Source organism: Xiphias gladius, chromosome 16, assembly GCF_016859285.1.
Source record: "Xiphias gladius isolate SHS-SW01 ecotype Sanya breed wild chromosome 16, ASM1685928v1, whole genome shotgun sequence".
Classification (NCBI taxonomy): Eukaryota; Metazoa; Chordata; class Actinopteri; order Istiophoriformes; family Xiphiidae; genus Xiphias; species Xiphias gladius.
Window position 1 is genome coordinate 22931475 of NC_053415.1, and position 13058 is coordinate 22944532.

The 13058-nt window shown below is 41.8% G+C and overlaps 1 protein-coding gene across 1 annotated transcript; it reads left to right on the forward strand.

Moving 5' to 3' along the window:
* The first annotated feature begins 379 nt into the window (after positions 1-379).
* On the forward strand, positions 380-6297 carry LOC120801816 (probable ribonuclease ZC3H12C). The gene is made up of 5 exons (XM_040149079.1): positions 380-1167; positions 2835-2974; positions 3135-3369; positions 4264-4370; positions 4772-6297. Exons 1-5 carry the CDS (start codon positions 380-382, stop codon positions 6295-6297), a joined length of 2796 nt encoding a protein of 931 aa, XP_040005013.1.
* The last annotated feature ends 6761 nt before the right edge of the window (positions 6298-13058 follow it).

Genomic DNA, 13058 nt, shown 5'->3' on the forward strand with positions numbered 1-13058 from the left:
TGATAGCACCCTGACTGCAATTTGTTCTGCATAAATTTACACCGTGAATAAAAATGCATTTTTCTACGTTCAGATAAGATATCCAGATACAGATCACATGGTAACGCCAGGTGTAAATGGGGTCATAAGTCCTTTAAGCTGTGTTTAATGTAAGCTATAATGTAATGTATAAATTAACAGACATTCTAGACCTGACTTGTTCTGCATACTATCACTTTCATGCAGTTCTCAGTCATTTAACCAGTCGCTTCTTGTTTCCTCCTCAAGCTTCACTCCCACGACCAGTCAGTGAGCTGTAAACTATCAGCAGTAACGGTGGGGTCGGTTAGGTGCCCGGGAGGTCACGGAGGGCGTGGAGCTGGATGTATGAGACTGCTTCATGGGCCTGAAGGACCATCTGGAGGATGGGACAGGCCACATCCTCAGCCTGGAGCTGGATCTGGACTACCTCCATGTGGAAGGTGCTGAGCGGCAGGGCGGCCTGAGCACCGCAACAGGTGCTGGGAATGTAGGAGTCTTGCAGGTCCGAGCTGGTGCCCCGAGTAACAGCAGTAACAGTATTGGTAGCAGTAGCACCAGTTTTAGCACTCATTCAAGCTATAGCAGCAGCAGTAGTTGCAGTAACTTCTCTGAGGAGAGTGCCGTGTCTGACAGCGAAGATGAACGACTCCAGAATGGGTCTGGTTCTGAATCACAAAATCCTCATCGACATCAGCCTCACCTGCGCCACCAAGAGTCCCCCTCAGTCTGTCAGCAGGTCAGGCTGGACCTGACACCAAACCGATCCCAGGGATGCCCCACACAGCCAGAAACAACACCTCCTACTGACCCTGTCACAGACTGCCGCACCAAAGTGGAGTTTGCTCTCAAGCTAGGCTACTCTGAGGAGCTGGTGCTGCTGGTGCTGAGGAAGCTGGGCAAAGACGCACTCATTAACGATGTCCTGGGAGAGCTGGTGAAACTGGGAACCAAGACAGAGATGGAGCAGCAAGGAGGTCCCACTGTCTCTGACTCTCCCTCCGTCTCTTTGTCATCCTCTTTGGCCTGCTCCTCCTCGTCCTCCAACTCCTCTCTGGACTCCTGTCGGCTGCTTTGTCCGTCTCAGCTGCTGGAGGACAAGGAAAACCTTCGGCCTGTCGTGGTGGATGGGAGCAACGTAGCCATGAGGTGAGCAAGAGAGGCTTTTGGAAATGACAGGTTTTCTGTTCCTCTTTCCTCTATGTACACATACATGTAGCTACATTTTACATGATGACCGCACAAATCTTACACCCCATGAATAATATCCTATGTTGCAGAGTAAGGGAACAGTGGATGTTCACTACCATGAGTAATGTATGACAAAAGAGCTATGCCTGCTTTTTTTGGAATGGCCAAATGAAACAATGAAGGTTATCTGGCTATCTCATTGTTAGCAGCTGGCAACCTTATGAGCATATGACATACTGTGACATTGCTGACTGTATGCTGGCTAAACATGCAAACGTGTTTGGCTCTCTTGTGTTTATTGGCTCTGTAGTCTGGTTTGTCTACATGGTGTTAAATTCAAGACCTGATGAAAAGTCACAGTAAAGTGTCTCCAACGGTAGGAACCTGTACACACAATGAAGAAAGACAGGGTTACACCCACTGGCAACACATAAAAAACTACTGTTTGTGTGTATAATTATTTCAGAGTTTCAGTATAAACTGGTTTAATGCAATGCACCATGCGTGTGTTGCATTCATATTCTGGGAAGTCAGTTTTTGCCAAAAATGTTTGTGTGGATCAACTTTTGCTGATTTCTGTGGTTCAAGAAATCGGAAGTATGTCTTACTTGGACCACAGCTGGAATTAACCCAAGAATTTAAACCACATAGACACAGATGTTTAGTTAAAAAAACATTTTTGTGCAGTTGTCTCAAAAATGTCTTAAAAGTTGAATGTCCTTGAGTAAGTGACATTTGGGGATTGATCAGAAGGTACTCAGGTTCTTCTAATGGGGGGGGGGGCTGTACCATGCAGAGCTTAGTTAGACTCTCTTTGGGTCACTTGGCTGATGATCCTGAATACTGTACCAACTGGCTCTCTTACCTCTTCTTTTTCCAGTCCAGCTATAACATTGTTTACAAGAAAGAGGCAGGTTGTAATTATGAGCAAAGCACACATAAAATGAAACCTTTGGTCAGTGTGGGAAAAACGTCAATAGCTAAGGGATTAAAAAAAAGTAATTTAGCCAGCTGAAAACACAGAATTAAAAAAATAATATACCATAAGAATAGAAAAATAACAAAAACACTAAATGTTAAAAGGATGCTTTTTAGGCTACAAGTGTGTATAATTAATTTAAAACAACATGTATGATACATTGGTCTAGAGATCGCAGGCCAATGAGAGAAAATAGATTTTTGTTGCCGTGTGATCATTTATTAAGATTGACCTTGAAAATGTCTATCTGAATAAAGACCGGCATGCATCAGGCATGCATCAGGTACTGGGTTTATATATATATATATACTTAAGTTTATATATATATATATATATATATATATATATATATACAATTTTAATTATCTGCTTGAGTCTCCAGGTCAGGTTAGCCATGCAGCATAGGCTATCATAGGGAAATATCCCAATGTTACAAGTTAAGCCCAAAGCTTGATTTCTCTTTGTGAAACAGGCCACAGCTCCAGCTACCTTATCTCTCACCCTGGCTGCAGTCACTCTCACTGATGTATCATGGTTTGAACATGGTTTTCAATCTTGGTTTTTTAAATTTTTGTAGGTGGTGCAACATGTTTGTTTGCCTTTGCGTCACTGACGGTGCTTTCAACATTTCTCTCTGCTCTTGCAGTCATGGAAATAAGGAGGTGTTCTCCTGTCAAGGCATCCAGCTGGCTGTAGATTGGTTCTTGGAGCGAGGTCACCGTGATATCACTGTCTTTGTTCCTGCCTGGAGGAAGGAGCAGTCGCGCCCTGATGCTGTCATCACAGGTGACAGTTACTGCAGCTTTCAGTGGAAAGCAAAAGAATGTGCTTCAATCCTCAGCTTTCAAAGAGATTTCTTATCTTCTCCGACGCCAAATGGAACATTTATCAACTTTTTCTTGTCCCTTTTTTTTCATGTTTAACTGTCTACCCTCTCTCTCCCCAGACCAAGAGATTCTACGGCGACTCGAGAAAGAGAAGATCCTGGTCTTCACTCCATCTCGCCGTGTGCAGGGGCGCCGTGTGGTTTGCTATGACGACCGCTTCATCGTCAAGCTGGCCTATGAGTCGGACGGCATCATTGTTTCCAACGACAACTACCGTGACCTAGCCAATGAGAAGCCGGAGTGGAAGAAATTCATTGATGAGCGTCTGCTGATGTACTCCTTTGTGAATGACAAGTAAGAAACTCATTCCAAAGGAAAACTAATTCTAATGGAGCGAAGGAAAAAGAAAACTGCACGATTATAGAAAAATTGACACAGATCCTTTGGGTGCATTTTTCCTGCCAGAGGGAAATAAAAAGAACACATTGATGAAAAAAATGTTTTAACCTAAAAAGCTTCAACTAATGTCCAAGAAATGACTTCAACCAGTGTGTGTCCCAAACACTAAAGAGCACTTGTAAAAGCCAGAGTCCCCCTAATATTTGGGGAATGCATTTCTGCAGGTAAATTATCTTAGGATGTCCTATCTACTTATCTGACACTTTCATTTCCTTATCGCTGTTCTTTTGATCTTTATTACTTCCCTTCATTTTTGTCTACAGTGCTCAAATCCCCTCTGTACACGCTAGACACTACCTTCCTCAGATTTAGGGTTGTGTTTTGTATCACTTAACTGATCTATTGTCACAGGGATATTTTGGGGGGCCAAATACCTACTTAACCTTTGTCTCTTTAAAAGAGCCGTTGTTTTGTTAATTATTGGTGATGTGAGTTTAAGTTGCTGCTGCTGTTGCCGTGTTGTCGGTCAGCTTAACACCTAAAATGTAAATGTTAAATTATTGTTCTTACATCTTATACAAACTGTAGAGCTTCTGCATTCACTTGGAATTTGAATACACTGTAAAAACTAGCAGCCACGGGGATCTGTTGTGGTCCAAAAGTAGAGTGTGAGCATCTTAAGATTTCGCACTGCAAAACATCCCTGATGTAGTCTCTGTTGGTGGTGTCAGAGTTATTGAATTCTCAGTGAAGCAGGATGAAAAAAAGAGAATTTCAAATGGTCTATGCTTTTTTAAGAACCCTAATTTGGGACTAACAAAAATTTGAATCTATTAACTGTGTATTTAGGTTCATGCCACCAGATGACCCCCTGGGACGCCATGGACCCAGTCTTGAGAACTTTCTGAGGAAGAGGCCTGTTATTCCTGAACACAGAAAGCAGCCATGCCCTTATGGTAAAATATGTACTTATATACACTTCTGTTTTGTCAGTGGAGCACTTCAAGTCTTTCAGAAAACTGTAATATTTTGACGACTTTAACCTGGTTCTACCTGTTCAAGGGCGTAAGAGTGTTTGTACTGCCAATTGGGTTTTTATCATCTGGTTTTCACCTGTTTTTTATTTTCCAAATAAATCTTTGGATTTTTCTTAAGATAAAAAACTAAAATATTGAGCCTTAAGTATGTTCAGTAATTTTATTTTTATGCTAGAGAGAATGACTTTGCTTGAGAGCAGTGGAATTAATACAAGATTTATACAAAAAAGATACAAATACTATCCACTAACCAAGATGTTAACCAAACTTTTTCCTTCCAGCATATTAATTGGATATATTTTTCTTTTTTCCTCCTTTAGGGAAGAAGTGCACATATGGCCACAAGTGCAAGTTTTACCACCCTGAAAGGGGAAGCCAGCCCCAGCGTGCCGTGGCTGATGAGCTCCGTGCCAGTGCCAAAATTTCATCAGTAGTTTCCAGAGGTCTGCTGGAAGATGCCCTGATGAGGAAGAGCCAAAGTTCTGGTCAAGGAATGGCTGATGCCGAGCCAAGTCGGGGCACTCCAAAGAAACAGCCAAACCCCATCCCTCAAAGCTCCTTCACTGACCTCCTGGAGGACAGGTTTCGGGTCCAGTCCAAAGTGGAAGGCTGTAGGGGAAGCAACAGTAGCAGCAGCAGTAGCTTTAGCAGCAGCTTTCTAGGGCATCCTGCTCCAGGGGGGCCCCCTTCATCGGGAAGTCTGGATCGATGGGAACACCCTGGGGGTAGAGGTGGAAGCAGTTCCAGGATTGCTGGAGTTTCAGGACCAAGCCAGGCTGACACTTGCCACAGATACGAGTCTCCAGAGCTGGACTACAGCTCAATGTTAAAGACCTACTCAAGCCTCAGTCTGGTAGTGCCACAGAGTCCTGAATGCTTCTTCCCAGCTGATCTGCGAGCTGGATCCCTGCTGTCAGACTGTAGCAGTGAAGGCAGTGTCAGCTCAGACTCTTTCTCCCCTGACTCCTTGTTAGATGATGGCCCCAAGTGCCACCACCACCACCATCCTCATCACCATCATCACTGCTCTGGCCAGTACACCCATCCTGCTAGCCGTGTCCCACCTGGACTGGGCCAGCTGGCTCCACATGGCTATCCAGTTCCTCAAGCACTGCAGAGACAGCATGGTTTTGGCTTGGAAAACCTTTCATCTTCTGTTACCTCTCATGCTTCTCCACATCCTTATAAAACCCCTTCAGCCTATGTCCCACCCCACCTTCAGCATCCATTACTGAGCAGTTTCCCAGGGGAATTCCCAACTCGTCCACAATGCCAACCTCAAACATCCACTGCTCACTCCCACTCTCAGAGCTCCGTCCTTGGCCGCAAACCGATGGGCTCCCTTTGGCAGGAAGGCGGGCTCCAGGACTCCCGAGTGTATGAAGGGTCACCACTTCATTCCAGAAGAAACTACCCTGGGCTAAACCCACAACCACAGCATCTGATAAGCTGGGACACCCATTACCAGCAGTCCCCTAAGCCTTGCTATGATCTGTTTACCTTCCAGAGCCATCCGGAAGTCCATGAAAAGGATTGGCACTCTCTTTGGGGCAGGCAAGCCCATTCATCACCACGTGGCCTTTCAAATTTAAGTCTTCCACCACCTGCGCAGCTTTCCCTTCCATCCAACTCTTCCCAAAAAACCCAACTGCCCTCAGTGCCCCAGCATCAGGAGCCCCCTGCCTTGGGTCGATACCAGGACCTTAGAGAGAGGATGTTCATTAACTTGTGTGGCATCTTCCCTACAGATTTGGTGAGAATGGTGATGACCAGAAACCCTCATGTTATGGATGCTCAGGAGCTTGCAGCTGCAATTTTGATGGAGAAATCGCAGCTCGGGTCTTGAATGTCGCCAGAGGGTGAAGTTACAGCTTCATCTTAACTGGGTTTACTTCTGCAGATTTATCCCCCTGCAATTTCCTTGATTATTAGTCAGGTTAAAGTCAGGTTGAACATACACAAACCAAAACTACAAGATATACGGCTCCTTAAGCTGTTAATGGACTGCTTATTTTTACTGCAGGGAAGTTGTCTCGTTAATTTTAATGGTATTTTTGTAAATGGAAATCCCAAAATTGCCATATTTTTCTATAAGTATGCCTGCTATTTCAGCACTTAAAATCAGGAAAGGTTGGGGTTTAATGTGCATGTTTAAACTTTTTTTTGGTTATAATTCAAGACACCGATGTGCTTAGGGAGGCTTTTAATGTGTGTCAAGGGTGACAGTGTTTTTCATTATAAATTAATTTATTTGTTACATTTTAAGTTATTTACATGTTTTAAAATGATTATGTTTTTGGCACTTTTTGTTAATGTTGTCTTTTTTTTCTGTTTTTTTTTTTCCAATCATTCAATCATATCAGGGTATAAGTATACTGCTCAAATTCGTACTTTCCATCTAAGTGAAGTTTTCCAGTCACTGAGATGACAACATGGAGTACGTAAAAGAAAAAAAATCAATCGTAAAATTTTCACTGCTGCATTACGAATACATTCCTACTGCATTTAATGCTCGAATTAGCTCAGAAGACGGATCAAGGGTTTCTTTCCGTTCTGACAGGTGGCAGATCAGATGCTGTGGTGATATTTTGTGGATTTCCCCCCACAGGGAAGTGAAACTCTGCGGCACCCGCAAAAACTCCACTCGAAAACCCCAAGCTGTTGTTCAGTTTTGAACTCGAGTTTTTTTCCTCTGCTAATGTTGCTCTGTCAGCTGACTTCACAGTTCATCAGCTTTCAGTACTTATTTTTTCAAAACCCACCCTCTGTTTTTTTCATATCAGGTCATATCAAGATGGCTGGTGAGAGCATGGTCACCAGAAATGTTTAGACGGAATAGGGATTGTTGGTGTTATTTCAATTTTAATGTAAAAATGTGTGTTAATTTATTACCTTTTTATGTGTGTGAATGTCTGTGAGACCCCATGAGACACAGGGTCTCCTTTGTCAGTGGTGTCACCACTGGAGAGGGTTCGGCTGACTCACACAGGGTATAGTGCTTATGTATCCTTCGGTTAAATGCACAGAGATCCACAGCTTTGCAGTACAAGACAGGAACAGCCTGGCAAGAGTTCTTAAAATTAAAATCTCTCCACAGACTATGTTACCAGACACTTAGTACCAGCGCAGTGGGGGCAACAATAGATACAGTGGTTTGTAGTTCTACAAAAGTTTCTTACAGGCTCTAATAATCTCGTTGGTTAAATTAAAACTCAGTGGTTTAGTAAAAAAAAAACCATCCGATTTAAAAAATATATTTATATATACGAAAATATACACAGTAATCACGTTCACGTATCAAAGGAGTAATGTTCTGTACTGCAACTAACAGTTTCATTATGAGTTTATTTGTCAGTTATTATTATTTGGATCAGTTCATCATACAATCTATCAAAAGTCAAATCAATAGTAAAAGTACTCATCACAATTTCTCAGAGCCCATGAAATTGCTTGTTTTATCCATCGAAAAGTAATTATTATAATTAATTTCAGTATCTTTCTTTTTTTTTTAACTTCTCAGCTTTCTCTTTCTCCGACTTCTCTCCAAAAGTATGTATAAGTTTTTCTTCTCTTAATGCAAAGCACTTTTGGCTGCATTTGTTGTATGAAATTATAATGTTGATAAAGCTATTATTATCTCCACCAATGGGATTGTTGTAATGTCGGAGGAACTGTTTGTAAAGCCAAAACTCTTGCCAGGTTAGCATAATATCTAGTAGCCAGATGACGCCTCTCTTTGTTGATACAAATTGTATCCTATAAACTTTTTAAACAAGATCATTGTTTTATATGAGAATATTTAAACAAAAAATATTTCGAGGTGAATATTTTGAGTAATTGTGGCAAACTTTGTCACCTTTGGTACTTAGCCTTTATTTATATGAGGGGGCTTTTTATTCCCGTTTTTTTCCAAGTGCAGGGAAGAGAAGGTCTCAAATGCACTTTTTGGAAACAGTTATTGTTATTGTTTATATTGTCTGTGATCTGAAAACATGGTACTGTGTAGCTCAGAAATGCTGAGACCTCGAACACTGGTTTGGGTAGAGGTTGAGTCGGCCCAGTCGTGGTGCAAAACGCATACAATATGACACTGTAAACTACCGGGGTTACAGGTGTTTTATATAAAGGTGTGGTCATGAGACGTACCGAGGCTTCTTAGCGTCAAACTCCGCCTGAGAACAACATTTCCCCAGAACACGTCTGGAGCCAAGACAGACTGTGATTACAGTAAAAGGAGAGGTTTATAATGAGCTTTGCTCAAAGCAAAACTGCTTTTCTAAATTTGTGCCCCAGGCTCCAAATGTTTAATGACACCTTTCCTGGAAATCTAAACCCAAGACCACGACAATTACTTCTGTATTGTCGCGCAGCTCTCTCACAAGGGCTGTGCTGCGGTCAGGAGCGAGTCCTCAGTCATCACTGTTGTTTCCATCCCACAGCTAAACGGCCTGTCAGTTGAACTTGTCTTCTGACGCTCTCATGGCCCTCTGCTGTGACGGCTGAGTCAGTCAGTCCTACCTGGGGTGCTCTCATCCTGATGGTCTAGCACTGTGTGCTAGTGTTTGCTACGGGGTCGGGAGTCTCCACAATTTAATCAAACAAACCTCTAAAGGTGTTTTGTCAACATTCTTTTGGATACTGAAAACCATTTATAGTGTATGAGGGCAAAGAATATTTTTCTACTGTCTTGAACTTGTTAAAAAAAAAGCTATTTTTCTAATTGTATGTGATGCTTATGTGCAAGAAGAAACTGCAGTCCGTGTCAGTGTTGCTGAACAAGGGGATGCACGCATTGCTAAGTGCGCTAGCGTTGTGGTGTTACGTGACACAATGAGCTCAGACTGAACATGAAAGCAAATTTCTGCGCATATGAGTGTTTCATTAGTCTCTGTTTTTCACCACAAACAGCTAATGTCAAGGCTGTACAGATGTTAGCTGTAGTTTTTTTTTTTTTTTGGTTGTTAGCAATGTACACACCAAATGTGTGTGTGCTTTGTGCGCTGGGTACATGTTTGTCTTGGACTGACCTCAAAACTTCCAGCTCTTTCTGTAATTCTCCTGCAGCTTCTTGCCTTTTTTTTTTTTTTTTTTTTTCTCTAAACATTTTTGAACTTGTGTGAGCAAGTCTTTGCCTTATTTATTTATTTATTTTTTTTAACCCCTTAGCAGTGAAGATCCCATGGAAGCAAAAAAAAAAAAAAATTGCCCATCACGGGTTGTGTGCAGCACGGCCACGGGTGCCACTTGTGATGGTAACGGTGGCTTTGATGCCCCGCACAGGAGCAGCGCCCCGAAACCGAAGCGGCTTCATGGAATTCAAGCATCACTGATTGAACGCTCTGCTCCTGTGCTTTTCCTACTGTGGCCTCCGTGAAAATGACTTTCCTCAGCGGTTCTGTGACTTCAGCCAAGCGGCGCTTCGTTTTTGATCGAGCAAAAATGAAGTGTCGTACAAAAGGTCGTATAAAACTGCAGTTAACACCTGGTAGAAGACAAGACTTTCTTGCTGACCACAACGTCATTGATTCTTTTGAACCATTTAGTTACTTATGTGTTTGTTTTTGGCAGATCATCACAGAGCTTCTGGGCAAATTTCACCCTCATTTGTGTTAAGTCAAAGTGCATCAGCTTTTCGTCTAAAGGTCAATCCTGTGCTACCAGTTGTCCCCCAATGCCTTGAAAAGCTCGAGTTCCCTTGGAAACTGAAATAGGGTGGAAATTCGAGTTTTGCTCTGAGGTCAGTGGGTATTCCAACGTGAACTCCTGTTCACATCATCTTGCATTTACTCATGTGACTGTACTGCCTAAAATTTGCTTTGCGTTCATTCTGAGCCCACCTTTAAAAACATATGTGTGGGTTCTGTCCAGACAGATGAAATGCTGTTTTGTAATTTTTTGCTTCTTTTACTAAAATGGCCTTAAATCCAGCTCTTTTATCCAATGGAAAAGAAATGTAAAATATCAACTCAAAATATGTCCCTGTTTATCACAGTTCACTCCCACCTTTTTTTCCAATGTGCTTTAACCCAGCTTCATTTCTACTACGGAAATTATTTAAGTGAAGCCTCTTCAGGGACCAAAGCCAAGTAAAAGGCTGTTTATTGCTTTTCAACGTTTCCCATTGCTCAGGTCAGTGGTGGTTATATTAAACCAAAATTTTTAAAAAATAAAAAAAAAAAAAAAAAAAGATATTAAAGTATTGTACCATTGCTGCTGTTTCACTGCGTGTCCTGCTGGCAGATAGAGAGTTTCATTCCAAACGACGGTCGGGGGCAGGTTGCCAAAACCCCAAAGCTGTCACATATACGACTTCGCTGATTCATAAAGGGACAGTATATCGCTCAAGCCCAGATACACCGATTTCATAAATACCTATTACTTTTTAGCATAATGTATAATACTAACAAAATGTATTGCTTTAAGGTGATATTTAATTCGAATGCCTTCTATGTACGGGATGTGCCTGGCCCGAATAAATGATCCATAAACCAAACAAAACCAAACAAAGAAACTTGAGATTCAAATGAAATCGGCTGAAATGACTTTCCCCAAACTTAATTTTACCGTCATGCCATTAATTGTGTCTTTGTTCATCATTTTCCTGTTATAGTATGAATTTGAGAGTGGGTCTCCTCGGATGTTTATGCCGCAGGGCCGTGGAACGCAGTAGAGCTTTAGGAAATGAAACCGAACGCAAAAGCATGACATACCTACAGAATCTGGGAAACTGTGGCCAAATGAGACATGTTGACTGTTCTTGTGTGTGATGTAAAAGTGAGCAATAAAAGCCCTACTCAAGCTTTCATGTGTCATTTGGTCTTGGTCTTGTCATTTGGTTTCCCTATCTGCTACTGAATGTTACTCTGCAGGGACGCTGGGGAGATCCAGCTGGAGACACAGTATGTACAGTAGAATTTTTCGGCTGAGGCATCGGTTTGATGTCGCTGAATACGGTGGTGAAACTGCGGGGCACTGGTGGAACGAACTCTGGTTCTGTATTAAGTAGATAAGGAAGACGGGTGCGTTATAGGATGCGATACAAAATTAATCCAAATAGAAATTACAAATATTTTCGACTTTCCACAAGAACAATTTGTAACAACGTTTTAAAAAATGACTGCGTGACCTCAATTGTTAAGTGATCCAAAATTACGTCACATCCATTTGTTGTCTTCTCGTGTTATTAAAAAAATACGGCATTATGTTGTTTTATTGCTGTGTCTGACCAATGTGCATAGTCAGACAATTTACCAGGGTTGCCAACTCTCACGCTTGCCCCAACAGATCTCAGGCCAAATGAGAGAAAGCCATTCCTTTATAAAAAAAAAAAAAAAAAAAAAAAAATTGTTATATGGGTTAAAAGGGCTTTCATTGTACACAGGACACAGTGTCATCATCGGGCTTTTTTTCCCACATTTCAGCACGAATACTGGTCCGTAAACATCACAGAGAGCACAAAAGATGCAGTTTGCGTGGCTTTAGTTGATGGAGGCAGGCACACAGACACACACCTCGCCAAAATCCCAAAACGCATTTCATGTATGTTGAGTTTAGCCTCATTCACGTTGGGCTACAATTTCACATTACATTACAAATTGAAATGTCCATGCAAATTAAAAAAAGATAATATTTTATATTATTTGATCTTATTTTAGTATAGTTTATCAAGGTAATCACCGATAATCTCTCCTGGGTTATACCAAAGCGTAAACAGACGCACCGTTGTTCTGTTCGTCGCTTACACTGTTTGTGGTGACATTAATTCTGCACATGGATGCATCCCTTTACACAGCATGCAACCTCTCTATTCATTAAATTAAATAACAAAATAAGGCATGTTGTAACAAAAGGTTATACCAACGACAAGACAGTTTGTTGCACCATAAGAAACTGTAGTTTAATGAAACTATCATTACACATGGTCAGGAATTTCAGCATTTAGGAAATTATTAATTCAACTAATAAAAAGATTTTGTCAACAACACAGACAGCATATTTGGGGTGATGTATATTACGTATTTGGGGTATTATTGTGTTGTGGACTTTTTCCCGTCAAATCCACCGCAGCCGCTCTCCTCCCAGGCTACTTAAAATGGCCATTTTCTCAATAAACTCTGGTGGTATCTATCCATCCACCACCGACAGAACCCAACTCTAGCTGGCACTCGACAGTTGGCAACCCTGATTTACCAGAAAAGCCATGCATGACACACCGGCCTTAACCTGAAAATTCAGGGCTTCCACTGAGTTTTGTAACGACACTGTGCGTCAGATTCGAACACTTATATCTGTCACAACACCCTCGTCAATAAATCCAGCTCTGCTGGCTCTAATCTCGGTCGGGACTCTTCAGATCAGCCTGTAGCTGCACGGTTGGAAATATGAATTCATTCTTCATTGTGAGGCAAAATACATATTTGGACAGATGTGTCAATGGATGGAGAACGCCAGCGCAGTTAGCATGAACAACGAGCAAATTTAGTTTGCATATCTGTTTGCTCACAACTCTCAGAGTGAGCGTTTGCAAACTGACAGCCATTCAGTAAGCTAAATGAGCTGTGGTAATCTAAAGAGGTCAGTGACACTGACAGCAGAGCCGAACAGGCT

What these genes read in the sequence shown, in the direction of transcription:
- LOC120801816 (XM_040149079.1), top strand. Translation starts at nt 380, where the DNA reads ATGGGCCTGAAGGACCATCTGGAGGATGGGACAGGCCACATCCTCAGC. An exon ending in TACTCCTTTGTGAATGACAA is followed by an intron (nt 3,370 to 4,263) that starts GTAAGAAACTCA and finishes CTGTGTATTTAG; the next exon opens with GTTCATGCCACCAGATGACC. An exon ending in AAAGCAGCCATGCCCTTATG is followed by an intron (nt 4,371 to 4,771) that starts GTAAAATATGTA and finishes TTCCTCCTTTAG; the next exon opens with GGAAGAAGTGCACATATGGC.